The sequence below is a fragment of the Corylus avellana genome, chromosome ca7 (genome assembly GCF_901000735.1).
Source record: "Corylus avellana chromosome ca7, CavTom2PMs-1.0".
NCBI classification, from domain to species: domain Eukaryota; kingdom Viridiplantae; phylum Streptophyta; class Magnoliopsida; order Fagales; family Betulaceae; genus Corylus; species Corylus avellana.
The window spans coordinates 25,112,055-25,140,024 of NC_081547.1; the positions used below are offsets into that span (position 1 = coordinate 25,112,055).

Genomic DNA, 27,970 nt, shown 5'->3' on the forward strand with positions numbered 1-27,970 from the left:
AAGATGAGTCAGCAGAAGTTTGCTTCTAATGTGGTGGAGAAGTGCTTAACTTTTGGTGGTCCTGAGGAGCGTCAACTTTTGGTGAATGAGATGCTTGGTTCCACTGATGAAAATGAACCCTTACAGGTCTTTGCTCCCCTTCCATTTCTAAAGTGGTCAAGTTTTGATGAAAATGAACCCTTACATCAAAACTTTCATTGTTTATACTATTTCTGTAGTTGTACAAAACTTAAAATTTTCTGCTTTTCAGGTATATATATGATTACATTGAAGATCAAGACGTCCTTATATTGGAGAATCATAAAAATAACATGCTGCTTAAATTTCTTTGTTTGTAATCTCTATGCTTTCTAGTATAAAGCAAAAGCAAGTAAATTGCAATTGGCTCCTGCATGCTTCATGCAGGGTGAATAAAGGGTCTAATATAAAGTTTCCGTTTCTGTATTCCTTTTATAAAGGGTCTACTGATTGAGTGCTGATTGCATGATCAAATGCAAAACTGCAGGCAATGATGAAGGATCCATTTGGAAACTATGTTGTACAAAAGGTTCTTGAGACCTGCGATGACCAGAGCCTCGAGTTGATTCTTTCTCGCATCAAGGTTCATTTGAATGCCTTGAAGAAGTACACATACGGTAAACATATAGTTTCTCGAGTTGAGAAGCTGATCACAGCTGGAGGTGAGGAACCTTAACCTTTTTCCTTGAGAAATCTCAGATTTCTTCTGTCAACCAGCCAGTTTAGTAAATATTAAGACTGTTAATAAGTTTTAACCTTTTCATTTGCAGAAAGGCGCATAGGGTTCTCGGTCTCCTTCTCTTCTTAAGGTATCACAATTTAGAACAAGACGTTTTTCCTCAACCGTCACCACCACCACCACCACCGAACACTTTGTACAGCTAACATGGATTTGATCAAGCTATTATCTGGAGCCCTTATATTCTAGGAGACTATAGTAGTAGTTTGTAAGTAAACACAAAAAATAGCCGGCCCACTGGAATAAGAAAATTTTCCTACAATATTAACTGCAAAGACTCCAAACTCCAAAGAGGCGCCATCTTAGGAAGCCGAGATCAAAGAGAAGGCACAATATAATTTCCTAGCCTTTTCGAGATTACTTGTATAAGCTTCATAGTTTGTATAGCAAAATTAGTTGTAAATGGTAAATCACAATGTCAAGAGAGAGGATATTAGTCCATATTAGGTTTGAGTCTTTGTTACATACATATGTCAATTTTCTTGAGATAAATAATTTTGCTTTCTTTTGGCTGTTGTGTTGTTTCTTATGATCATTTAACTTCTAGTTCTTAGTTGATATTTTATTATAAAGCTCCATTGAAATATTTTCATCCTAGAGTAAGGGAGGGAAAAAGGCCCTATTGAAAGATGGACGACGTTTTTCTCCAAATTAAGATGAAAATATTCTTCAAATCCAAACTATTAAATTGGTACATGTTTAAAATGCTTATAAAAAATAAAAAAGCATGTGAGAATTTATATGCATTTTGAACATGTCAGTTTAATATGCTATGTTAGAAGAACTTCTTTCAACTCAATTAGGAGGGAAATATATTTAAATAAACTAATCCAATGATAATTACTCAAAATGAAATATGCGAGATCAAATACTGCAATGGGCTGGAGTGGATTGGGCCTCAGCCTCACAATTTTTGATAATTAGGGGCGGATATAGCAAAACCCGAGGCCAGAGCCCAGACTAATTTGGGCTTTCTGGCCCATGACCAGCGCTACCTGCAATTTGAAAATGAAAATAATTGATGCAACCAACCACAACTAGCTAGCGTTAGGGTTCAGTAAAGTCTATGCAATTGAAGAATATGAAAAGATAAGGCTGGGCGAAGCACAAAACAAACACTACCCATCACTGGGCTCTCTAAACCTGCTTCCGCACCTGGGTTTTCACTTGAAGAAGAGCCTCTGAAGCCCATTTGTTCAAAGCCAACTTAAAACTGGGCTTGAGATGAAACATGCATTTCATATGCTGGAGAGTGGAGAGGATGGTCTTTTAGCTTTTTAACCGCAGCATATATGGGCTTTCTCCTTCAAAAATGGGCTTTGACTTTGAGTAAAGGATATTAACCCTCTAGCCTAATAGAATTAAAACCCACATAAGCATGTTTTTTTTTTTTGTTGGGTAAACCACACGATTTTTTTTTTTTGGGAGTAGGAGAGTTGGTTGAGATTAGATTTTACATAATACTTACTATTTTTTGCTAATTTTAAATTACATGGCAACATATATAACCGTTAGATGTTTTGAAATCTAATCTAAACCATAAAATAGTTCTTCTCCATTTCACCTCAAATGGAGAGAATCCTATTCTGGGCGGGGCAACAATTTAAGAATTCTTAATAGCATTTACTTCATGTAATAAATGCTAAAGGGTTATTCCCTCTTAGTCTTAGGACCCTACTTAGGTGAGACCAAAAACTTGTCATGACCCTTCATAAAATTGAATAATTATTAATAATAGGCCTTACCTGCAAATAAATTTTGAATTTTCTTGAAGCAGAATGCAGTTTTTCGCCTGATGAGGGTTGTTCTTTTGGATATCTTTGAGACCCTCTATGGCTAACATAGCATGACCTACTTGTATTTGCAGAGAACAACGCTAAAGACTTCATATTTGGTGGTGGGGTGAAACTTGAAAGTGTTTATACAGAGACAACAATGCTATTAGTTTTATCAGTTTCTTATATAACCCCAACAGATTTACGAGTATACAGCTGCTATAGATTCCACCGCATATCTCACTCGGTCAAAGAAAAGTTCAAGGTTAGCACTCAAAACAATCCTGATGTGGTGGAAGTTACCTCCAACCTAATTTATTAAATTAATATATGTTTTTAGAGCATGTGTTTATATATATATATGTCAAAATGCAGATAATTTTATAATTACTGGAAAGTATAAGTAGTGCAAAGGCAATAATCTTTAAAAATATTTGACGTTGCTCTGTACCAACACAACACTATAAAACATAGAAGAAGAAAAAAAAAATAGAAAAGCTGCTTCAACTACCTTCATAAATATTGTCAATATAAGCAACATAATGTTCTAAAAACATAACTATATTTTGAAAGCATTATTAAACATAAAAAATAAAACATAAGATAAGATAAGCATCCAAACATTTGCTCAATACATCATGGATAATTAATACTCCACTAGAGCAGCCGTCTGTCCAAATAGCCATTCAAGACTCATCCTCATCATCATTGTCGGCATGATTGTTACCTGCCCAATCATAATGTGTTCAATTCTATAATAGGAAGAAAAAAAATGACAGGAGCATCAATTATAACAACAACAAAAAATATCATGAAAAATAGATATATATGTAATATGGATTTTGAATTTTGGGTTGTGTAAATCATGACATACCAAAGTATGTGTACTCCATACCCAATTCATCCATATAATAAGTTGCTTTCCCACAAACAATTTTCATAATTTGTATCCTCCATCCACCACCCAACAAGCAAATTAGCTACCCAATAATTAACCCAATTCACACCAAACTAAAGATGATCATAGACCAAAGATTGCAATTCAAAAACCAGCTAATGACTCGAGTTATTATACACCAATGATAACCAAAGAGAGCTGGTCGTAGCTAATAAGATCATGACAGTTAGGCTGGGACTATTCATTGTTGGTAATGCTATTCTACAAGTTAGACAACAGAAGCTTTTAATGCTGTGAATTCAAAACTCAGGACCACCATGGTAATATATGACAAGCAATTTTCAAGCCGCATGACTCTTTAGTAATTTTATTTATTTATAGAAAAAGGGCAAGCTGAAGAGACCAATTGTAGTTGTCCTACTTGGGCATGACCATAGTAGCACTTACCAACTAAGAGCCACACTAGAGAGGCTTAAACGGTGGAAACTAGATGTGCTCCTTTAAGTCTGACTAGAGCTATAACCTGATCTAGCACCACTAGAGTATTAATGAAAACTAAGGTGATTTACAATAATCAAACATATAGATTCTCAAAAATTTAGAATTTTCAGTAATTTGACTCATAAGGCATGATGTCTGCTAACAAATAAGTAAGTTTTTTTTTTTTTTTTTTTTTTTTTTTAAATAAAATTATGTTTGTTCTGATGAGTCTAATAGTAACCCAGCCATTGGATGTCACGATATAATATGTATGTGCCCTTCCATATCTTTTTAGTCTTTTTCCATTAAGAAATTTGACTAATTCTAAACCAAGTCTAAAGTTTTACCACAATCTCCCTTGTGTCAAGATGATTTGGAAACCAATTTGCCACACCACACGGGTTGTCTACCCAAAGCTATCAAAATACACTAATATCCTAGCCTTTTATTTTATGTTTGTTTTGAAAAACCACCAATAAATATTTCACATTTACGACACTTTTGTTTTAATCAAGCTAATTTACGAGATTTAATAGCGTCCATAAAAAGCATCGAAAAATACCTCTTATATCGGCATTTATTTTGGCCATTAAGAAAAAATTTACTCTGGTAAAAGCCCTATTTCTAGTAGTGCAATCAATTTTGACAAATTAAAGTCCAATCATGAAAGTTCCCAAATTTAGTTTATTCAAACCTTAACTTTTAAATTTTTTTAATTCACAACCATCCAATATCCAAAATAACTAAAGTTGAAATTACAAATGGATAGAACACCTCAAGAAACATACTTTTATTTGGTCAATGGAAGAAAAACAAGGAAAGAAGCCAATATTATGTAAAAGAAAAACCGCTCAACATGTAAAAGAAAAACCATGAAATCCAATAGTGAATCCACTAATCTATACATTATTACCACTAGGAAAAAATGAAATCAGCAATACCAACAAAACTAAAGTAGGGAGATCATTTGTTAATGTAAGAGAATGTAAGATGCAATGAGCTTGTTATTGGCATTAATAGGTACCATTAGATGCCTCATCCATTTGCTTAACCAAACTATAATTATCTCTAAATTACCGATATTACCTGTTGATATTATGGTATAATTGTAATTTGACCACTTCCATGTCTTCTAGTTTCAAGAAGTTTCTTCTTGATCAAAAGAAGCTTAGTTCCCACATCTTTAATGTTCATCCGTTCTCTTGGATCTTCAACACAACAAGCAACTCCAGTCCCAAATATCAAAATTAAGCAATCATGGATTTCACTTCTTCTAGTGCTGCTGTTATTATGAGAATCATTCATGCTTATATCTTCTTCGATTCCTTGAAAAAGAATTGGATCTGCAATCTCGACTACTTGTTCAGGCAAAGCTTCTTGGACAAATGAATGTAGATTTAGAGTGCCTTGGAACATGACATTTGTGGGTCTTTTTCCGGTAAACATTTCTAAAAGGAGGATTCCATAGCTATATACATCGCCACAAGAAGAGACCTCATTTCCCATACCATACTCTGAAATTATATATATAATAAAATGATTAATTGTAATGTGACTGTATAATTAACACTATATACTAAGAAAACAATTATGTTATGATACTCTCTATTCGATGACACCAGCAAATAAAATTGTATAGTGCCAAGTTTTTACGAATAAAAGGCATACTAAAATTGTCTTATCCTCTTCAAACTTAGAAATGTTATTAAAAAAAAAAAAAGAATTAATTGAGGAATGATAAAGAGTGTCTTTACCTGGAGGAGTGTAACCAATTGTTCCTCTAACGCCAATGGAGCTTGACTGGTTGGTTGAAGAGTTATGGTTGGCTTCAGAAGAGAATCTTGCTAACCCGAAGTCTCCAACATGTCCAACCATTTCATCATCGAGAAGGACATTGCTCGGCTTGAGGTCACAGTGAAAGATTGGTGTATGGCAATGGTAATGGAGATATTCCAATGCGCTAGCAACATCAATGGCAATATTCAATCTCTGATAAAGACTCAGATTTCTCTCTTCCTGATGCGCCTCATCTTCTTTAGCAGTTGGATGCAACCAATCCCCAAGGCTCCCATTGATCATGAATTCATAAACTAATGCCTTGAAATCATTACCCTGATAATCAACACTTGAACAAACTGTAAGTATCTTTACAAGATTCCGATGCCTGATGCTTTTTAGGGACTCGCACTCGACGAGAAAGCTTTTGGAAGCTCCACGACGCAGAAGGTTGAGCACCTTGATAGCGATTGTCGTTTTTCCCTCATCAATGATTCCTTTATACACGGATCCAAAACTACCCGCACCGAGCAAATTAGCAGAGGAGAACCCATCAGTGGCTTTTAGGAGACTTTGGTAAGACAAATTCAAAAGCAAATTTCCTGAAGAATTTAAAGTAGTTTCTTTTCTTTTCTTTCTTAACCAACAGACAAAGAGAAAAGAAAGCATAGAAATTACTCCTAGAAGCCCGCAAACTATGGACATAATTAATTTCATGGATAAGGTCAATTTTGTCTTCTTGGACTCTTTGATGTTACATTTCGGCAATTGCATTTCAGGAATTCCCCCACACAATTGACTATTCCCCACAACTGAAGTTGCACTTGAGTTCTTGAAAATACCATTTGTTGGCACTAGTCCCTCAAAATTGTTGTAAGATAAATTCAAAAGATGCAACAAGTTGAAACCCAAAAAAAAATCTGGAATTGTTCCTGACAAGTTGTTCCAAGAAAGGTCTAATTTCTGTAGTCCTCTCAAAGAACCAAAACTTGATGGAATGGTCCCTTGGAAAAAGTTTCCTCGCATAACCAGAGTCTCCAACATAACACAACTGCCAAGACTCTTTGGAATTTCACCGGATAACATGTTTTCTGACACGTCCAATATACCTAGATTTTTCAGGTTTCCAACTTCCATTGGAAGGGGACCCGTGAAACGGTTTCTAGATAAATATAGACAGATTGACAATGATGAGAGACCAACGACCTGTGGAGGTATGGTGCCACTGAGATTGTTATTAGAAAGATCTAATGCATTCAAAGATTGGCAATTTCCTAGGCCTGAAGGTATGCTTCCGTGAAGATCATTATCATCTAGATCTAATTCGAGTAACATACTCAAATTTCCAAGAGAATGCGGGATGTTTCCTGAGAGATTGTTATTGTCAAGAAACATCACTTTTAGTGTCTTAAGCTTTCCAATATCTAGTGGAATGTTACCTGACAATTTGTTATTCCCCATTGCAAGCCACTCAAAGTTGATGAGATTCACGATCCCACTTGGAATCGTTCCAACTATATTATTGTTATCTACTGCCAATACTCTAAGAGTAGATGAGAAGTTACTGATGCATTCAGGTAAGACTCCACCAAAATTATTTTCCCCTATCGCCAACACCTCTAAGCTAGTAGCATTGGTCAAAGAGCACAGAAAACTCAAGTCATCAGCTCCCCCACTTCCTAGGTGGTTTTCTTGAGTGCCCAACCATTGAAGCCTATGCAACTTTTCCAAAGAAGACATGTTTCCACTAAATTTGTTTTCTCCAAGTTGAATTAGTTCCAGATTTGAGGCATTGGATATTGAAGGAGGAATGGAGCCAGTAAATTGGTTCATGAAAATGTCAATGTCTTGGAGATTAGGAAGAGTTATCCCCAAGTTCCACGGAAGACTCCCTTGGATTTTATTATAATCCACATGAAGAACTCTAATAGAAGAGAGATTGAAGATTGATGGAGGGATGGTACCAGAAAATTGATTTTCAGCAATTACAATAATTGTAAGATTCATAAGTTGGCCTAGAGCACTAGGAATACTCCCACCCAGATTATTTGAGTGTAAATCAAGTTTTTCAAGTGAAGATAAGTTGCCAAGAAATGGAGCGATACTTCCTGTTAGTTTGTTAGTGGCTACAGAAAATACTTGGAGCTTTGACAAGGAGCCAAGCTCAACAGGAATTTGCCCGACCAGATTGTTATAACTAAGAATGAGTCTCTTGAGGTTAGAGCAACGGGATACATTGGTTGGAATTCTCCCACCAAATGAATTATTGAACAACCACAGTACCTGCAATCGACGCAAACGGCCAATTTCTGGAGGGATTTCATGGGTGAAGCTATTATTTGAGAGATCCAAAATCCTTAGAAAGCTCAAATTTCCAATGAAAGGAGATAAAGATCCCACCAGTTTCTGAGATGGTAGGCGCAACTCCATGACCCTCGGGGGGTAGCGACCACATGTAACACCACGCCACTGGCAGAAGTGAGTGGTGTCATTCCATGAGCTCAAAACCATGAAAGGGTCTTCGACTATTTGGGCCTTGAATTGAAGCAAGGATGGTCGGTCTGTCTCATTCCCGCCAATGCCATTGGTGGTGGAACAAAAGCAAAAGACAGAAGCGATAGTAAGGATGCAAAAAGCTGAGGAAGAGAGAGCGGAAGTTAAAGGGGGAAGCCCCATGTTTGTTGGTTTTGGAGGTACGTAAAACACTCAACTCAAAATTGTGCCACTGAATACGCAGAAAATTTGCTGGATTGCATTGTGAGGGAGGAGCTTCTTTCTCTTTTATCTTTTCCTTTTCATTTTTTTCTATATGGGCCAACTTCTCTTCATTTTATAATCTTACTTTGCTATGGATATGGATACGCGTCGTAGAAAGCAGGCCAAGACTTCATTATTACATAAAGAAATTATAAAGTATGTTATAGAAAACTAAAGAAAGAGTAGAGATATTTGGTAGACCTTGATAGTCCCAGGTTCCTGCCAAGTCTGACGTGGCCCTGGGCCACGTCTGACTTAAAAGAAAGAAAAAAAAAAAATTCCTGCGTTAATCCTTTCCCCTATACCAATTTTCTCATTTCCCCCAATTTTCTTCCCAAACGCATATTCCTCGCCACCAAAAATTTCCCCGTGTGACGGCCACCACCACCGTCGGCCATCCCTACCATGCAACGACCGGTTCTACCACGCCGGAGACCCTCACTGACCTAGTCTTCTTGTCTATTACGTTTTTTTCGTTCTCAATTTTTTCATGGGTTCTCAAATTTTTCATGGGTTATTCTCTGTTTCTAATGGGTATTTTCTTTGTGGAAAGGAAACTCCCTATCATATTACCATTATCATATTTGAATTAATTGTGGGTTTGCTGAAGAAGAAAAGAAGTGGGTTCAATTTCCTTTACTCCTACCTTTGCTGAATGCTGAAGAAGAAAAGAAGTGGGTTAAATTCATCCAAAAAAAAGTGGGTTTAGTTCGTGGCAATATATGAGAATTGATGAGCTTCAGTCATCAGCGGTGCTCGGCGTCGTGGTCTTTGCTGCCGGCCGTCGGTGAGGGGAGAGGGAAGAGAGATTAAATGGGGGAAGAGACAGAGATGAAAAGGGGGAGAAGAGAACGATGAAATAGGGGAAGAGAGAACACTGTACAATTTTCTAACCTAAAATATTTATTTATTTATTTACTTTTTAAGTCAAACATGGCCATGGCCACATTAGACTTGGCGGACCCTGGGACTACCAGGGTCTGGCGTATAGCAAAACGAAGTATTGAACTTCTAATTGATCATTTTGGAGATCAAACTCTAATTATTACGTAAAGAAATTAATATTTTTATTGTTTGAATTGTTATACATCTACATAAATTTTTTGTTTTTGTTTTTGGTGACTCTTCTCAAAATTTGATATCTATCATATTAGTAATAGGATTTCCTTTTACTTAAGATGTTTTTATTGCAAAATGAAATATGCTAAAAAAAATTGTAAAAATAAAGTTATGCAAGTTTATATAAACTTATTCAAGTCGGGTCGAATTTATACGAAAATGTCTCGTTTAATATTTGAACATATTATTGTTTTCACGAATGATTCATTTATTATTCGAATTGATACCAAATCGAGTTTAATCGAGTTTAATCGAGTCAAGCCAAACCGAATTCAAAAAGGCTAAACTCATCTTATACCCTTATTATTTATTATTATTATTTTTTGAATGTTTTTAAGATATTTCCATTTGTAATTGCAGACCAACTGGCATTTGCTGCTTAAAAAATTTCTCCGGACCATTGGACATGGCATAAATCTACCTAACATCCACTTTGAGAAAGTTGATCAAATTAACGACTTTTCCCAAAGCATTGCCTTTTTTTTTTTTTAATTATTATTAAAAACAATTTTCATTTGTTTCTTAGTCTTTACGGTCCTAGCTTTTGACCTCTAGAAATACCTTTTACTATTATAATTGTTATAATAATTATTATTATTATAAGAAATCACATGACTTTCCCAAAAGCAATGCCTTTTTGTAAAAACTATGTTCATTAGAAATAAATACCTTTGACTCTTATAATTATTATAATTTTTTTTTTTTAATGAAAGAGAAAATATATTCAATCAATCAACTCGTTTTACAGGAATTTAAATAAATAAAATTAAAAAAAAATTAAAAAAAAGCAGCTCGTTTTACACGCATTTTCAACAAATACAGCTCAATCACTTGACACTATAAAAGTATCAAAACTCTATGCACAGTACATATTTTTTGAAACTCTCTACTTCCTATTACAGTCCGTGAAGAAACTTATAATTAAATGAAAAATTAAATAAAAAGGCAAAATAAAAATTTACGAGTGGTTTAGTGTTAAACACCTATATTCACCACTAAAAAAGAATTGATAGGAATACATTATGTTTTAATTCTTTATGATGTTTACATTACAAAATACTCTTATTTATAAGATAATTGGGATACGTGTAAAGATAAAGATAAATATCTCAATTTCCATAGAATTTTATGCACAATCTAATTTATATTCTAACAATAAACATAAGCATTAACGAAATAAATAACCACCAAACATTTATCTATTACATAAATTGTAATAAAAATATAAGTATTAATAGGAAAAGATTATTATTTTTTAATTGATTAAGGGTATGGTTACAAAGGAAAATCTTTCTTACTCTTGATTTGAAAGGAAGAAATAGTGGTGATCCTAAAACCAAAAAAGGGATAGCTCTCTAACAACACCCAGAACAAACTAAAATAATACAAAAATAATTATAAATGGTAGGAAATTGATCAAACGAGTGACCTGATCCTTTCAAGGGACCGCACAACACGACTATAAAAGCAAAATAAGCACAGATTAAAGCGAACCTATCTGAATCCCCACTTAAAAGTTCAAGTATAATATAAAGTTGAAATTTAATTTTCAGTGGACCATAAAAGTCCAAATATTGATCAAATCAAAATCTAGATTTTGAAAAAATTGTTTCAAAGCCATAATGTTTATTGGATTTAAGAGAGTTCGCTTGAGCGAGAAAAAAAAAAAAAAAAGAGTCGTGGAATGATAGTAAACAACAAATTCTATCCCCTAAATGTCCTCAATACACATCAAAATAATTATAAAAAGAGAAATGTTAGGTGCTCTCCTAATGTTTTCCTAGTGTCCTCCTAGTCCAATGTAGATATTATTTTCTAAAAAACCAAAAAGAAAGTTGCTCTTATATCTCTCACTTGGTATTAATAAAATAATATCTATCTAGGACTAGGAGAACACTAGAAGAACCTTATAAAAATGTCTCAATATATTTTAACATAATGTATAACAATATATCTTTCTTGAACAACAAATGTATCAGATAACTAAAGTATTATCTGATACATTTATTTAATTTCAAAACTAAAGTACTAAAGTATTATCTGATAAAACTAAAGTATTATTTTCAAGTGTGTGTGCTTAACATGGTAATAATTAAGTTAGCCTTTTCTTAATACATTAACATTTGTAAAAACATTTTTGTGCATATAAGTAAAAGTTTTCATCATCCCAACATCAATTAACACCATCATTAAGCTTTGCCATATTCTTTCATCTACTTTAACAATAGGGTTGCTCTATTAGCCTTCGTTTCTTGGAAGTGCGTCCTTAACAAAGATACACGCTATAATCTAATCCTGAAAGGCTACATATCAAGAAATCCAATCGCACCAAGTTATATGCTCCGAGAAACACATCAACCTTTAATTAAGATCCTTCCATACTCCACAATATTTTATTTCTTGGATTTATTTATTTATTTGTTAATTTTCAGATTGATAATAATTTATTTCAAAAAAAATTTTATGCACCATTCAAAATTATTTCCAACAATGAATTCTTCTGAAAACTCTGCCTCAAACAAAAGATCATTAATAGAATATATCATTTCTTTTTCTAATAGGCCTGACCCAGGAAGTCTTCCCTTAAGTGTGAGCTGTAAAAAAGGATTACGTGTTGAATAATGGAGTTTGTAAAGTGATCTCAACGGATCAATCCATAACCTTTTTTCTACAAACTTTTTGACGAGGAGTAAACGCCCCACTATCAATTTAACCTTATGCACGTGAAAGTTTAGTGAATTCTTGGTGAGATACGATTGGTACTCAACCAAATCATTAGGATTTTTTTTTTCTTTTCACATTGTTTTCTCTTCTTTATTTTTTATTTTTTTATTTTTTAATGTTTTTAAGATATTTCCATTTGTAATTGCTGACCAACTGGCATTTGCTGCTTAAAAAATTTCTCCGGACCATTGGACATGGCATTAATCTACCTAACATCCACTTTTAGAAAGTTAATCAAATTAATGATTTTGCCAAAAGCATTGCCTTTTTTTATTATTATTAAAACTTATTTTCTTTTGTTTCTTAGTCTTTACGTCATAGCTTTTGACCTCTACAAATACCTTTTTCTATTGTATTTGTTATAATTATTATTGTTATAAGAAATCACGATGACTTTCCCAAAAGCAATGCCTTCTTTTTTGTAAAACCTATGTTCATTTGTTCCATTTGCAATTGCTGACCAGCTTGCATTTGCTGCTTAAAAGATTTCTACGGACCATTGGACACGCCATTAATCTAACTTCGAGAAAGTTGATCAAATTAATGATTTTATCAAAAGCATTGCCTTTTTTTATTATTATTAAAACTTATTTTCTTTTGTTTCTTAGTCTTTACGTCCTAGCTTTTGACCTCTACAAATACCTTTTACTATTATATTTGTTATAATTATTATTGTTATAAGAAATCACGATGACTTTCCCAAAAGCAATGCCTTCTTTTTTGTGAAACATATGTTTGTTTATTTCCTGGTCTTTACTGTCCTAGCTGTTTTCCTTTAGAAAAAAATACCTTTGACTCTTATAATTGTTTTTATTTATTTTTTTTAATGCATGAAAAAATATAGACAAAAATGGAGACAAAAATTTATTATAATATAGACAAAAAAATTTTAATGCATGACTCTTATACTTGTATTCTTGGTTTTGCAACATGTAGATTCTATGTTTGCTTTTAAATAAATCAATCAAGTCTCCCATGCGTAAAGAAATACCATGAAATAGGCATTGCCAACCAAAATGAAAGAATAAGATCATTTCGAGAAACCGAGAAGAAATCTCATCATAACATGCAATGCAACAGATCGAAGGGAAAAATGCAATGAGATTATTGACCTTGATACTTTTAATAGCTACATCAAACTTTAACTGTCACAAATATTACCTGCTAATATTATGGTCTATGTTTAGTTCATTTGCATCCATGCGTTCCAGTTCCAAGAAGCTTTTTTCTGATCAAATGAAGCTGAGTAGTAACGTCTCTGATGTCTATCTGTTTGTTTGATTGTTCAACAAAACAAGCAATTCTAATCCCAAAAATAAAAAATCAAGCAATCTGGATTATGTTTCTTCTACTGTTGTTTTTATTATGAAAATCATTCATAGTTGTTTCTTCTTCTCTTCTCGTAAAAAGAATTCGATTCGAAATCTCGACCACTCTTCTATTGAAAGATTTTTGGACAAAGGAATGTAGACTGATCAGAGTGCCATGGAACATGTCTAATAGCAAGATTCCATAACTATACACATCACCACAACACCTCATTTACCATACCATACTCTGCATGCGACGTGTCCAAGAAAAGCAAAAATAAAAAATCTCACATTCCTTTGTCCCAATAGAGACTTAGGTAGGGCTTTAGAGTTTTTTTTGATCCTTCTCGCCTCTTATTGCATGGTTCGTAAATTATTATGTTTGCGGAACTTTGCCTTCTTTAACCGTTTCTTTTTGTGGTACCAATTCTTTTGATGGTTTGAATCATCTATTTGATTCATAATTACTCAAAATAAAATATGCAGGAAGATCAAATACTGCAGTGTGCTGGAGTGGGTTGGGCCTCAACCTCACCTTTTTTAAATAATTAGGGACGGGCATCATCAAACCCGAGGCCATAGCTCATACTAAGTTGGACTTGCTGGCCCATGACCAGCGACGAAAATAATTGATGCAACCAACCCCAATTAGCGTTACAGTTTAGTCAAGGCTATGCAATTGAAGATAAGAAAAAGGTAAGGTAGGGCAAAGCACAAAATTGTTCATGGAGTTGGAGGAAAATTTTGAAGCTGAGATCTATTGCTAAAAGGTTCTTGAAGTTTGAAGTTGGGCATGGGGATAGCATTCATATGTGGCTGGATTTGTGGCATCCTGCAGGAGTTTTGATTGAGCAATATGGCTTTAGGGTTGTTTATGATGCTCAAAGTAATATTGAAGCTAAGCTGTCTTCTGTCATTTGCAATGGAGATTGGTTTTGGAGATCTGCAAGATCAGAAGCTCTAGTTGATATTCAAGCTAGGCTTTCTGAAGTTTGTTTAGGCCAATGTGATAAGCCAGTTTGGACTGCTTCTAAAAAGGGTGTCTTTGTTAGTGCAGAGACTTGGGAAGCCCTTAGAAAGAAGAATGTAGAGGTTACTTGGTGGAAGTTAGTTTGGTTTCCTCTTGCTATTCCTAAGCAGGCTTTTATTTTGTGGCTTGCTATGAAGGATAGGCTACTTACAGGTGAGAGGTTACTCAAATGGGGTTATAAGGGTGAGGTTCAGTGTTGTTTCTGCCATTCTCAACTAGAAACTCGTGATCATATTTTCTTTGAATGCAGCTTTAGTTCGAGAGTTTGGAAATATTGCATGTTTCGTTGTAAAATTGATATGCCTCCTGTGATTTGGGATGATCTTGTGCAACTTGGTTGCAATAAGTAGGGAAAGAACTCTCTTAAGTGCTTGATTTGTCAATTGGTTCTTGGTTCTGTTGTTTATAATCTCTGGCGTACTAGAAATGAACTTAGACATGATGGTGTTCCAAAAACTGAAGAGCAGCTACTGAAGCAGATTTTCTGGGAAATCAGGGCTAGAATTGCTGTCAAAAGAGGTTTTCCTAGAACTAGGGAGAACCTTTTGTTGTGTTCATTGTGGAATTTGCCTTCTGCCATCCTCTGTAATGTTGGCTTGTAGTTTTGTTTTTTGTTTTTAATATGTAAGGGTTGTAAGGGGCTGTTTTGGTGTTGAGTAGTTGCTGGTTTTGTAGATTTTTTGTTTTCCCCTGTCTTTGTAAGGGGTTGTATTTGTGTTTCGGTGTTGCTCTATTTTGAGCTTTGATTTTAATGAAATGCTTATTCATCAAAAAAAAAAAAAAAAACACTACCCACCACTGGGCTCCCTAAACTCGCTTCAGCACCCGGATCCGTACTTGAAGAAGAGGCCTCCCAAGCCCACTTAAAACTGGACTTTAGATGAAACAAGCGTTTCATATGCTGGAGAGGCTCGTCTTTTTAACCGTAGCATTGACTTTCTCCTTCAAAAATGGGCTTTGACTTTGACTAGGGGATATTAACACGAATGGGCTTTTATATATATATATATATATATACAAGTAGGAGACTTGGTGAAGGGATAGGATACTTTTCTTTTTAAGTGAAATTGAAAAGAATTATTTTATAGTATTGATTATATATGACATGGCAACAAATAACTGTTAGATGTTACGAAATCTAATCTAAATTATAAACTAGTTCATCTCTATTTCACTTAAAATGATGAGGATTCTATTTGGAGCGGGACAATGTTGGGGTCTTGCATTAAACAATTATATTAGAAATTTAAGAATTTTTGGAAGCAGTTACTTCATGCAATAATATGCCATTTCCTTTTCAGGACCCTTCATAAAATTGAATAGTTATTAATAATAGGCCTTGCCTGTAAATAAATTTTGAATTTTCTTGAAGTAGAATGCAATATTTCCCCAGATGAGGGTTATTTTTTGGATATCTTTGAGACCCTCTATGGCTAACACAATATGACCTACTGGCATTAATTTGCAGAGGACAACGCTAAAGACTTCATATCTGGTGATGGGTTAAACTTGAAAGTGCTTATACATTGACAACAATGTTATTAGTTTTATCAGTTTCTTATATAATTCCAGCAGAATTTCGAGTATAATTGCATATGGCTGCCATAGATTCCACTGCACATCTCTCTTGGTCGAAGAAAAGCTCAAGGTTAGCACTCAAAACAGGCTCGATGTGGATGAAGTTTAATTTATTAAACTGATATATGCTTTTAGAGCATGTGATTTTCATGTACATTTTTTATCACATACTTCAACGAAATATGTCAATTTAATAGATTGGATTGTAGATGTTACACTGCTCTGTTACACGTTTGTGAATCAAAGAAGCGACATTGAAGCTATATATCAATGAGATCATTTAGAGTGAGAGTGAGATTTGGGTATATTGGAGCTTTGGGTTTTGAGTGGTTTTCTCCCTACTCCTTTGTACTCCATCTTTTGCTAATGAATTTTCTCCTGGTCGTCTCCGCTAGGAGATGTAGGCTTGTTAATCCGAATTGTTAGTTCTTGTGTTGGCTTAATTCAGTTTCAAAATGCAGAGGCTACTGTTTACAGGCTCAAACAATGATATAGAATGCTCAGAATCCAATCTTCACCGTTCATAATATAGATTCATGTGTTATGAACGTCCCTACAAAATTTTAGCTCAATCGGACCACAAACGCCCATCGATCGAAGCTGTTGATCAAGACTGGACAGCATTTCCAGAATGCTGTTTCACCCATGTCCGGACATGCCTTCCCCGGGTCCGGACCTCATTTCTAGAAACTCAAATTTTGCTCCGCAAAGCCGTGTCCGGACACCCCGTAAGTTTTAGGCCCAAAAACATGATTTTATGTAGGTTAGGTCTAGGGTTTTGTCGGGGGTATATATACATCATTATAGAAGAGAGAGGTACGAATTTTTCACCCTCAGAGAATTCGTCGAAAGCTGTGCTAAGAGAGATCATATGTGGTGAGTGTTAAATTAAATCTCTTAGAGTTTTAGTTATTCTTTTGATAAATCTATGGTTGAAAAGTCTATCGGAGTTCCGGTAAAAGGAAATCATATAGAAGAATTGTGCCAGATGTTCTGGAAATGGGCTACTGCGGTAAAAGTCAAGTGGGTCGCTTGTCGTGTACAAGGAAGAGTCAAAGGTTTTGTAATTCTTCTTGTATTTCTTATTCTTCTTATAGTAGATTGATTTCCTGGGTTTGGCTGCCCCGGAGAGGTTTTACATTTAGAGAGTTCTCTAAATGGTTTCTTTTCGTAACCAAATATCTGTGTTCTTGATTTTCATTACATATCTGTATTTGGTTGATTATTTACTATTAGGTTAGATCTTATTCCGCATAATATTTGTAAATCACCTAGACATTTGAATAGGTGTCGTTTGAAGTCGTATTTAGAATTTTCACGAATCACTTAAATTTTGGTGTCGTGTGTGGTTGATCTATTTTTCTATTATGCTCTTTTCTGATTCTCTGAGATCCTGTATTTTAATTCCGTGCACAACAATTCTTAAGACATCTTAGTTGCTCTATGTTAACCACGAGAAACCAAAAACGAAAACTTGATAGAGACATAACAAGGAAAAAAAAAAAAAATCAGGGTTCTTTGAGTGACGCCAGTTCTTAAAGTATAAAGTTAAAAGACAAGTATGTTGCCATGTGCAATTGCTTCAACACTTCATAAGGAAAGGAAAAGCAAAACTTTCACAGATAGGGAAAAGACGTAAAGTGAGAATAACTTCATTATTGTGGTTGCCGGTTGATTTTTATGTCTGAACCATTTCATGGATATTGATTGAAATTGACTTCCACCTAAAATTTTAACTCTGTCCCCATGAATATCGATTGCATTTTGCTTTCTTCTGGAACATTATTTGCCTCCCACAATTAAGAATATATATTTGTAATATTAATTTGCAAGATTATTTGTACAGAGTAGAATATTCCATGTAATTTTCTTTCCATGTGTTGGGATTAGCAACTTGTCTATGTGAATTATAATCCCCTTCCCAAATTACTTTGGATTTATTTTCTTCTTAATCATGTTGTCCCAGATCACTTTGTAATAATTATTATTTTTTTAAATATTTTGTAAGGGTAGCATTCCTCTTAATATTTACTGTCCTAGCTAGCTTTAATTTCTCCTCTATGCAAAGTACATATTTACTAAAACTCTACTTTCAATTACAAAATGTGTAAAAACTTAAAATTAAATAGAAATGTAAAATAAAGAGAAAAAATTGAGATAAAGATTTACTAGAGGTTCAGTGTTAGATATCGACATCCACTACTAAGAAATAGCCGATAAGAGTACATTATGCTCTTGTTCTTTATGATGTTTACAGTACAAAATACTCATATTTATAGGATAATTAAGATAGGTGGTGAAGAAGAAGAAGAGTCCATCTAAGAAAGAATTTCTCTTGAAATCTCATATTTAATTTCTAAACTAGCTAGCTGTTTTCTTGCTCCCTTCCCCTGTTCCATAGTTGAAAAAGGGCGTTGCCTATATTATAATAAAATATAGATTAAACTATTATTTCAATTCTTCAAATTTTCTTATAGAATCCAATTCTATACTCAAAAGTTCAGTTATATCAATTTAAACTGTTTAACTATTAAATTCACAAATGAGCTCCTTATACGTAAAGAAATACCATGAAATCGGCAATGCTAACCAAAATGAAGAAACAAGAAGATCATTTCAAGAAACCTACAGGCTACAAGTAATCTCATCTTAATAATGCAACAAAAGGGAAAAATGCAATGTGCTTCTAATTGACACTTTTAAGGGCTACATCAAACTATAACTGTCACACCAATATTACCTGTTGAATGTTGATATTATGTTTTAAGTTTAATTAGTTCAACCGCCTCCATGCATTCCAGCCAGTTTCAAGAAGTGTTTTTTCTGATCAAAAATGAAACTCAGTTGCAACATCTATGATGTGTCTATCCGTTATTTTTGGTTGTTCAACGGAACAAGCAATTCCAATCCCAAAATTAAAAAATCAAGCACTACTAAATAATGTTTCTTCTAGTGTTATTGTTATTAAGAAAATCATTCATAGTTGTCTCTTCTTCTTTGCACATAAAAAGAATTAAATCCGAACTCTTCAGTACCCCTCGGCCTATAAAAGGTTTTCGGACAAATGAATGTAGATTCTGAGTGTCTTGTAACATGTCTAATAGCAGGATTCCATTACTATACACATAATCACGACACCTCATCCTGCATGCGATGTGTTGGGAAAAGCAAAAAACAAAAGTCGACACAAAAGTCCACCGTCGACAAATATTCAGATTTATCGGAGCATAGTTTTATAAATTACCAACGCTTGTGAGTGCCCATAAATGCTTCATTTACACTAAAGTCGGTAGCCGGTAGGATTTGTTTTTTAAATTTAAAAAAAAATGACATTAAAATAGTGGTGTTTTGTAAACGCCAACACATTATTACCATTTTGTAAGCGCCATTAATTTTGAGGGCTGCTAGGTATCCCAAAATCCTTCCCAAGATAATCTTGGGAAGGATTGGGAGACAAAGGTGAGAGAATGAGATTTTTTTAAGGAAAAAAAAAAAAAAGAATGCTTGCCACATCATTTGGAAAGCATTGGGAAGAATCCCTTGGGATATCTAGCATTATCCAATAATTTTTCAATGTTTATTAAATGCCAAAAACGTGTCAACGGATTATTAGATGCTGACAAAATTGGATGCCTCTCTAAACATTGGTAATTTATCATTGTTTTACAAATGCTAAAAATTTATTGATGCTAAAAATATTTTTGTCTACATTTGACATTTGACGTTGCAATGTACCAACAAAACACTATAAAACATAGAAGAAGAAAAAAAAAGCTGCATCAACTACCTTCATAAATATTGTCAATATAAGCAACATAATATTGTTCAAAACACATAACCATATTTTGAAAGCACTATTAAACATAAAAATAAAACATAAGATAAGATAAGCATCCAAACATTTGCTCAAAACAAATGTTGTTATTCTATCTATGCGTGACCAAGGTAATACCTATTCATTGGGAACGAAACAAGAGCGACGTAAATGGTGCGAATCGATGGTGCGATTTCATGTCCGACTTCAATCAAAGTCTGACCCAATACCACCATAGCATTAATGAAAATTAATATAATAAGACAAAAATTTTCAAAGATTTGGAATCTTTAGTAATTGGACTCGTAAGGTATGATGTCGGTTAACAAATAAGTAGGTTTTTTATTTTATTTTATGTTTGTTCTGATGAGTATAGTAGTAACCACTTGGATGTCTCGATATAATATGTGCACTTTCATATCTTTTGAGTCTTTTTCCATTAAGAAATTTGACTAATTCTAAAGTAAGTTTGAAATTTTACCACATTCTCCTTTTTGTGAAGATGATTTGGAAACCAATTTGCTACACCACACTGGCTGTATACCCAAAGCTACCATATACGCTACACTAATATCCAAAAGACAACAACCATCTTGAATCACTCTAACCAAAAAAATGAATTATGAAACCAAAAGTTTCCGTCCTTTCATTTCCCCGTTGAACTGTTAAAAGACATCATTTTTTTTTTATTATTATTATTATAAAGTTTGGGGCAAAACCAACCTTGAATTATACACAATTTAACTCGAAGTGGAATTGATCACATACTAACTTCCAATAAAACAAAACACAAGCAAGTTGATTAAAATTAATAAACCAACTCTTGCAGTTAATGTCTCAAGAATTCCATTATTGCCTATGTCCGGATTCGATGCAGCACGTAAGATTAATATGTCAAAAATAACGATTGTTCTTGTCCCATTATGCACATGAAAGCTTACTGAATTCTTGGTGAGATAGGATCAGTACTCAACCAAATCATAAGGAAATTTTTTTCCACATTGTTTTCTCTTCTTTATTATTATTATTTTTTTAATGTTTTTTAAATAGTTCCATTTACAATTGCTGACCAGCTGGCATTTGCTGTTTAAAAAAGATTTCTACGGACTATTGGACACGGCATTAATCGGCTACCTAACTTCGATTTTGAGAAAGTTGATCAAATTAATGACTTTGCCAAAAGCATTGCCTTTTCATTATTATTATTAATTAAAACTTATTTTCATTTGTTTCTTAGTCTCTACGTCCTAGCTTTTGACCTCTAGAAATGCATTTTAGTATTAAATTTATTATGATTATTACTGTTATAAGAAATCAACAATGGACTCTTGTGAAAACTCTGGCACAGACATGAAAGACCATTAATTAATTGTATCCTTGTGACATTTTACATCTCACTGGTTTTAAACAAGTAAGGAAGTCTAGCCCATCCTATGGGATTGAGTCGATTGACGAAGTCTTGCCCTTATGTTTCTAATAGGACTGACTGTGACTAAGGAAGTCTTCCCATGCATGTGAGCTGTGAAAAAAGTGGACGTGTTGAATGGAGTTAATTATCGAAGGCATTTGCCATCTCAGGTTGGCCCCTCTTAAGGGTAAGATGCAATGAATGTGAGAATTCCATTCCAAATTTGCCAAAAAATCCAACATTTTACCAAAATAATCGACTTAATTGTTGTATCATGGGTAAGTGGGTTGATTCGGGATCTAGATCATATCTCCGAGGCCAGATAGAGGTGTATTTCGATTATGTTTTTTTCTTTTTTATTAGGATTAGGTATTCTTTTTTTAATTAGGATTTGTTTTCTTTTTTTTTCTTGTTAAATTAGGAGGTGCCTATCCTATATAAAGGGAAAATGATCCTCTCCATTTCAAATCATCTCTATTTCCTCCAGTTAGCACATTTAAAATGGTAGTGTTGTCCAAAAATTTTAATTCAGTTTTTTATTATCATATAATCTTTGTTATTTTTCAATTCAGTTTGAACTATCAATTAAATTTAAGTATTTTAGAATTATTTCTATATTAGCTTATTTGGAACAATTATGGAGTTTCTTTTCCCTATTTGTTATTTTTTCTCTTCATTCTTTTTCAATAATTCAATTCTTGGTTTCTACTGCTATTATATGCTATCAAAAGTCAAAACAATCGTCCTTAAAAGGTAGCTCAATCGACTGGGACCACACTTAATGAAGTGGAGGTCAGTAGTTCAAATCCCTCTCTCCCCTCATGATGACATGTCAAAAAAAAAAAAAAAGCCAAAACAATCTTATTTTAGTCTCAATGCTATTTGTGATTCAATTGTTTTTTTTTTTTTTTTTTTTTTAATAAAAAAATCGAAAATTTGAGGGTATTTTGACATTTTTTTGCCTTTGTTAGGGGTTGACACTAGAAATTGACATAATCAAATTAAAAGTTTGAGAAGTTAGATTGAGAATTTTTGAATTTTGAAAAGGTCTTTTCATAAGGTGTGAAAGTTTAAGGGCGTTTGTTTGTGAAGTTAAAAAAAATAAATAATAATAAAAATTAAAAAATTAAAAAAAAAAATGAATGAGGAGATGCCATGCATGATGTCCAGAGTGTGAAGGGTGCCCCATATATATATATATATATATATATATATATATAATGTAGGAGAGTCGGGGAGACAATGAGAAAAAATGGGTGCAAAGCACGAAAGTGGAACAATGGTAAGGGAAGAAAGTGGAGTCCCATCATCTGCTTGGGAGCGTGGAAAAAACAACCAAGAAAGGGGAAATTTTTCTTGCTTGTTTGGAAGAAAATAGCGTCAATCAAGTCAGAATTCTCTCTCTGAGAGTGAGAGGGAAATTTTTTCTTCTAATAGCAACAAATTTGATCCCCTAAATGTCCTCAATATCCACATAACATCAAACTAATCAAAATATCTCAGAAACATTAATACACATAAAACTCCATAATTAATAACATAAATAACAATCCAACTCCAAGGATCGAATGTCTAGATATAAGTGAATAAAAAGTCTCCTATAAATAGAAAAAAGTATAAACAAAACAAATTTCTAAATCATCAAACATAAATAAGGCGTCTCACCAAAGTCCTTGTGGGGTTGAACCATATCCATATGATTCTCAAACTAGCTATATATGGAAGGGCCATGAACCATTAATGTATCATCTGGAAAAGATTAATAAGACTTAATGAGTTACCTAATTAGCAACTACTGAAAGTTAATCCAAACATGAGACCAATCCATTTTATAAAAAAATAAAATAAAATAAAAAGTTACTTTTTTTTTTTTCCAAAGAAAAACCATCACAACGATTTATTTATTTATTTATTTTTGTTCTCATTCTAATCATTGTAAGATTCAACTCATGAAGTACATATATAATTAAAAAAAAAAAAAAAAAACGTATGTATCAGTACAGATATAATTACAAATACAGCTCGACTTACGCTAGCTATTCGTTTGACAAGCATGTGAAAAGATTATAACTAGACATAACTCAAAAATTTTCAACAATTATTATTTCTTGATGAAACATCATACTGAGGTAGTTTGAAAAAAAATCCGGCTAACCAAATATATATACTTCAATCATAATTATGCACATATACAAAATTCCAAGAATTTCTCTATGCTCTTTAACCAAACCAACTCCATCTTATCTGAACATACAATCAAACGCTAATACCTACGATCAAATCGTAAAATCCCTATATTTTTCCTTAATAAATTTCCAATTTGAGCCCAATATGCCCTAGGTCGGTCAGATTCACTTAACGCATTAAACAACTAATTAAATTTCTCAGTTTCATGTTTAAACTCTCAATTTTGGAAATACAACAATTAACTCTACAAAATCCTTTAATTAATTTCACCCTAAACCGAAATACTAAATGAATAGTATTCCCAAATGTACTTAAATTTCTTCCAAATCGATATGAAGGAAATATTCTTCAACCCATGTAAAATGGATTTGGCTTGCATGCGGTAGTGAAAACTACCGCATGCATGCTATAGTGGAAAACGGTACCGTTTTCCAATGTTAAAAATTAGGTTTAAAAAATTAATAATAAAAAACTCATTAAAACTTAAAAATTATAAAAAAAATAATAATTAAAAAGCTAAAAATATTAATTTTTTTTTTTAAAAAAAATGGGCTTTCATTGTTCCAGGTCGTCGTTCATCATCTCCTCCCGAGGCGGCATGTCGAAATCCTCCTCCATTTTCCCACGCGCAAGAACAATGCTCAAAACTTGCAATAGAGATGACCTGTGCTCACTAGCAACCTTTATGTCTGTGTTCATGTGCTGCAGAAGCTTGAGAAGGACACCAGGAACAAGATTGGCAATGTTTTGTACCTTCAATTTGCATTACACTGAAAATCCAGATGGAGAAATATTCAAGATTTCAAATGTGAACACAAAAATCTTGCAGAAAGGGTCACAAATATAGAGTTTTTTTTTTTCTTGTGACATTCTCAAGGTCAGAAAGGGTCCCATTCTCAAGGTCTGCGCGTGGAAAAATGGAGGAGGATTTTGACATGCTGCCGTCGGAGGAGATGATGAACGACGACCTGGATTTGCCGGACGACGGCCCCATTCTCAAGGTGTGTGTGGGAAAATGGAGGAGGATTTCGACATGCCGCCGCCGGAGGAGATGATGAACGACGACTTGGATCTGCCGGACGAGGGCCCTATTCTCAAGGTCTGCGCGTTGGAAAATGGAGGAGGATTACGACATGCCGTCGCCGGAGGAGATGATGAACAACGACCTGGAACAATGAAAGCCCATTTTTCGTTTTCTTTTTCTTTTTTTAATATTTTTAGCTTTTTAATTATTATTTTTTTATAATTTTTAAGTTTTAATGATTTTTTTTATTATTAATTTTTTAAACCTAATTTTTAACATTGGAAAACGGTACCGTTTAGTGAAAAACGGTACCGTTTTCCACTACAGCATGCATGCGGTAGTTTTTCACTACCGCATGCAAGCCAGATCCATGTAAAATAGTGTCAAGTGTCTATAAACATTTAAAATGCACATTAAATTTTTAACCTCATTAATAGCAGTTTATTAATTTAGACTAAATTTAATATGTTTTTTAAATGTTTATAGACACTTGGCACTATTTTACATGGGTTGGAGGATATTTCTTCCCTACCCAAGAAACCCTCAATTTGAAACAATTAAAGCCAATAATTGCAAAATCCCCAATTTTCAAGCATAAATGACCTTCAATCTAAAATTTTTCTCAAATTCATCATAAACCACTAACTATCAAAGAATGGTCCAACGTGTGATTCTAACATGTATTTACATAACCCAACCATCAATTTTGGTAAATTAAAGCCGAAATGTAAAATTCCCTAAAATTTCTTTAACTTATCTAAAGTTGACACTAAAGATGGAATTTTTTTTTTTTTTTTTCCTTCTAATTAGCAAATGAAGAAAGGGTTGCATGATTTAAACACTGAAAATGGGATGGGCTCTCCAACCTAAAGATGGATAGATTGTGTCAACAAACATATTTCTATGCAATCAAATGAAGAAAAACACAAAATTTCGGCCGTGGCTGACCTTTGCTTAGGGGCATAATAGACCAAATAACATGTTAGAGTCTCAGTCTTTATCTAAAATTGGCCGATTTATAGTGTTTCAACCTAAGGAGAGCCGAATGCTCTCGTTCCTTGGTGTCAAAAGTGAAATAAATAACATAAATAGTCTCATCTTAAAATTGAAATAGTCTTATCTTAAAAATGCAATGAGCTTATAATCATCATCAAATCTTCTTAACCAAGCTAGTAAGCTACCAGTATTACCTGTTCATATTATGGTCTACTTGTAGTTTTAAGTAGCCTTTTCTTGACCAAATGAAGTTCAGTTACAACATCTTTCATGTTCATCCGTTCTCCTGGCTGTTCAACAGAACAAGCAACTCCAATCCCAAACATCAAAGTCAAGCACTCTTGAATTTTGCTTCTTCTAGTCCTGCTATTATTATGAGAATTATTCATCGCTATGTCTTCTTCTCTTTCACGAAAAAGAATTGGATCCGCAATCTCGACCACTCGATTAGGCAAAGCTTCTTGGACAAAATAATGTAAATTTAGTCTGCCTTGGAACATGTCATCCGTGGGTCGTTTTCTAGTAAACATTTCTAATAGTAGAATCCCATAGCTATATACATCGCCATAGGAGGAGACCTCATTTCCCATACCATACTCTGTATCATTTGAACATACTGTAACATGACTATATAATTAACACTTATATGCTAAGAAAGGAATTATGCTATGATACTCTCTATGGGATGAAACTAAAAATAAAAATGTACAATACTAAATTTTTATGAATAAAATGAATAATAGACCCTTTTTATCCTCTTCAAACGTAGAAATGTTATTAAAAGAAAAAAAAAAAAATTATAATTGAAGAATGATAAAGAGTTTCTTCACCTGGAGGAGTATAACCAATTGTTCCTCTAACACCAATAGAGCTTGACTGGTTGGTTGAAGAGTTATTGTTATCTTCGGAAGAAAATCTTGCTAACCCAAAGTCTCCAACATGTCCAATCATTTCATCGTCGAGAAGAACGTTGCTCGGCTTGAGGTCACAATGGATGATTGGCTTTTTTTGGCAATGATAATGGAGATATTCCAATGCACTCGCAACATCAATGGCGATATTCAATCTCTGATTAAGATTAAGATCCCTCTGCTCCTGGTGCACCTGATCTTCTATAGTACTCGAATGCAACCAATCCTCAAGGCTTCCATTGACCATGAATTCATAAACTAAAGCCTTGAAATCATTACCTTGATAATCAACACCTGAACAAACTGTAAGTATCTTTACAAGATTCCGATGCCTAATGTTTCTCAAGGCCTCACACTCAGCAAGAAAGCTCTTAGAAGCTTCACGGCGCTGAAGGTTGAGCACCTTGACAGCAATTGTCGTTCTGCCCTCATTGATGATTGCTTTATATACAGATCCAAAACTACCCACACCAAGCAAATTAGCAGGGGAGAACTCATCAGTGGCTTTTTGGAGACTTTGGTACGACAAATTCAAAAGCAAATTTCCTGAAGAACTTGAAGTTATTTCTTTTCTTTTCTTTCTTAACCAACATACATACAGAAAAGAAAGCATAGAAATTACTCCTAGAAGTCCGCAAACTATGGAGATAATTAATTTCATGGATAAGGTCAATTTCGTCTTTGTAGACTCTTTGAAGTTACATTTTGGCAACCGCATCTCAGGTATTCCCCCACACAGTTGGCTATTCCCCACAACTGAAGTTGCACTTGAATTCTTGAAAACGCCGTTTGTTGGCACTAGGCCCTCAAAATTGTTGTAAGATAAATTCAAAAGATACAACGAGCTGAAACCCACAAAAAAGTTTGGAATTTTTCCTGACAAATTGTTTCGAGAAAGATCTAACTTCTGAAGTCCTCTCAAATAACTAAAACTTGATGGAATAGTCCCTTGGAAGAAGTTTCCTTGCATGCCCAGAGTCTCCATCAAAGTACAACTGCCAATACTATTTGGAATTTCACCGGTTAACATGTTTTCTGACATGTCCAATATACCCAAATTTTTCAAATTTCCAACTTCCATGGGAAGGGGACCTGTGAAACGGTTTCTAGACAAATAAAGACCAATTGACAAGGAGGAGAGACTAAAGATTTCTGGAGGTATGGTACCACTGAGATTATTAATAGAAAGATTTAATAATAGCAAAGATTGGCAGCTTCCTAGACCTGAAGGTATGCTTCCGTGAAGATCATTATCACTTAAAGATAATTTGAGTAACATACTCAGATTTCCAAGAGAGTGCGGGATGTTACCTGAGAGATTGTTTATGTGAAAATACATCTCCTGTAGTCTCTTAAGCTTTCCCATATCAGGAGGTATGTTACCTGACAATTTGTTATTCGACATTCCGAGCCACTCTAAGTTGAT

General features: G+C 33.9%; 4 protein-coding genes across 6 annotated transcripts in view; 2 read left to right on the plus strand and 2 right to left on the minus strand.

The window, feature by feature from the left end:
- The window catches only part of LOC132188181 (probable LRR receptor-like serine/threonine-protein kinase At3g47570), a 50,960-nt gene that overhangs the window by 3,393 nt on the left and 19,597 nt on the right, over positions 1 to 27,970 (plus strand). The gene's annotated exons all lie outside the window — the stretch shown is intronic.
- LOC132186444 (pumilio homolog 4-like) lies at positions 4 to 1,272 on the plus strand. The gene is made up of 3 exons (XM_059600421.1): positions 4 to 126; positions 506 to 680; positions 789 to 1,272. The coding sequence occupies exons 1-3, from the start codon at positions 4 to 6 to the stop codon at positions 824 to 826; spliced, it is 336 nt and encodes a 111-aa protein (XP_059456404.1). The 3' UTR covers positions 827 to 1,272.
- LOC132186169 (probable LRR receptor-like serine/threonine-protein kinase At3g47570) lies at positions 3,153 to 8,454 on the minus strand. Its single transcript, XM_059600010.1, has 3 exons — positions 5,665 to 8,454; positions 4,997 to 5,424; positions 3,153 to 3,259 (listed from the first exon to the last, which is right to left on the minus strand). Exons 1-2 carry the CDS (start codon positions 8,360 to 8,362, stop codon positions 5,006 to 5,008), a joined length of 3,117 nt encoding a protein of 1,038 aa, XP_059455993.1. The 5' UTR covers positions 8,363 to 8,454; the 3' UTR covers positions 3,153 to 3,259; positions 4,997 to 5,005.
- On the minus strand, positions 23,006 to 27,964 carry LOC132188178 (probable LRR receptor-like serine/threonine-protein kinase At3g47570). Its single transcript, XM_059602582.1, has 3 exons — positions 26,464 to 27,964; positions 25,828 to 26,231; positions 23,006 to 23,175 (listed from the first exon to the last, which is right to left on the minus strand). Exons 1-2 carry the CDS (start codon positions 27,947 to 27,949, stop codon positions 25,837 to 25,839), a joined length of 1,881 nt encoding a protein of 626 aa, XP_059458565.1. The 5' UTR covers positions 27,950 to 27,964; the 3' UTR covers positions 23,006 to 23,175; positions 25,828 to 25,836.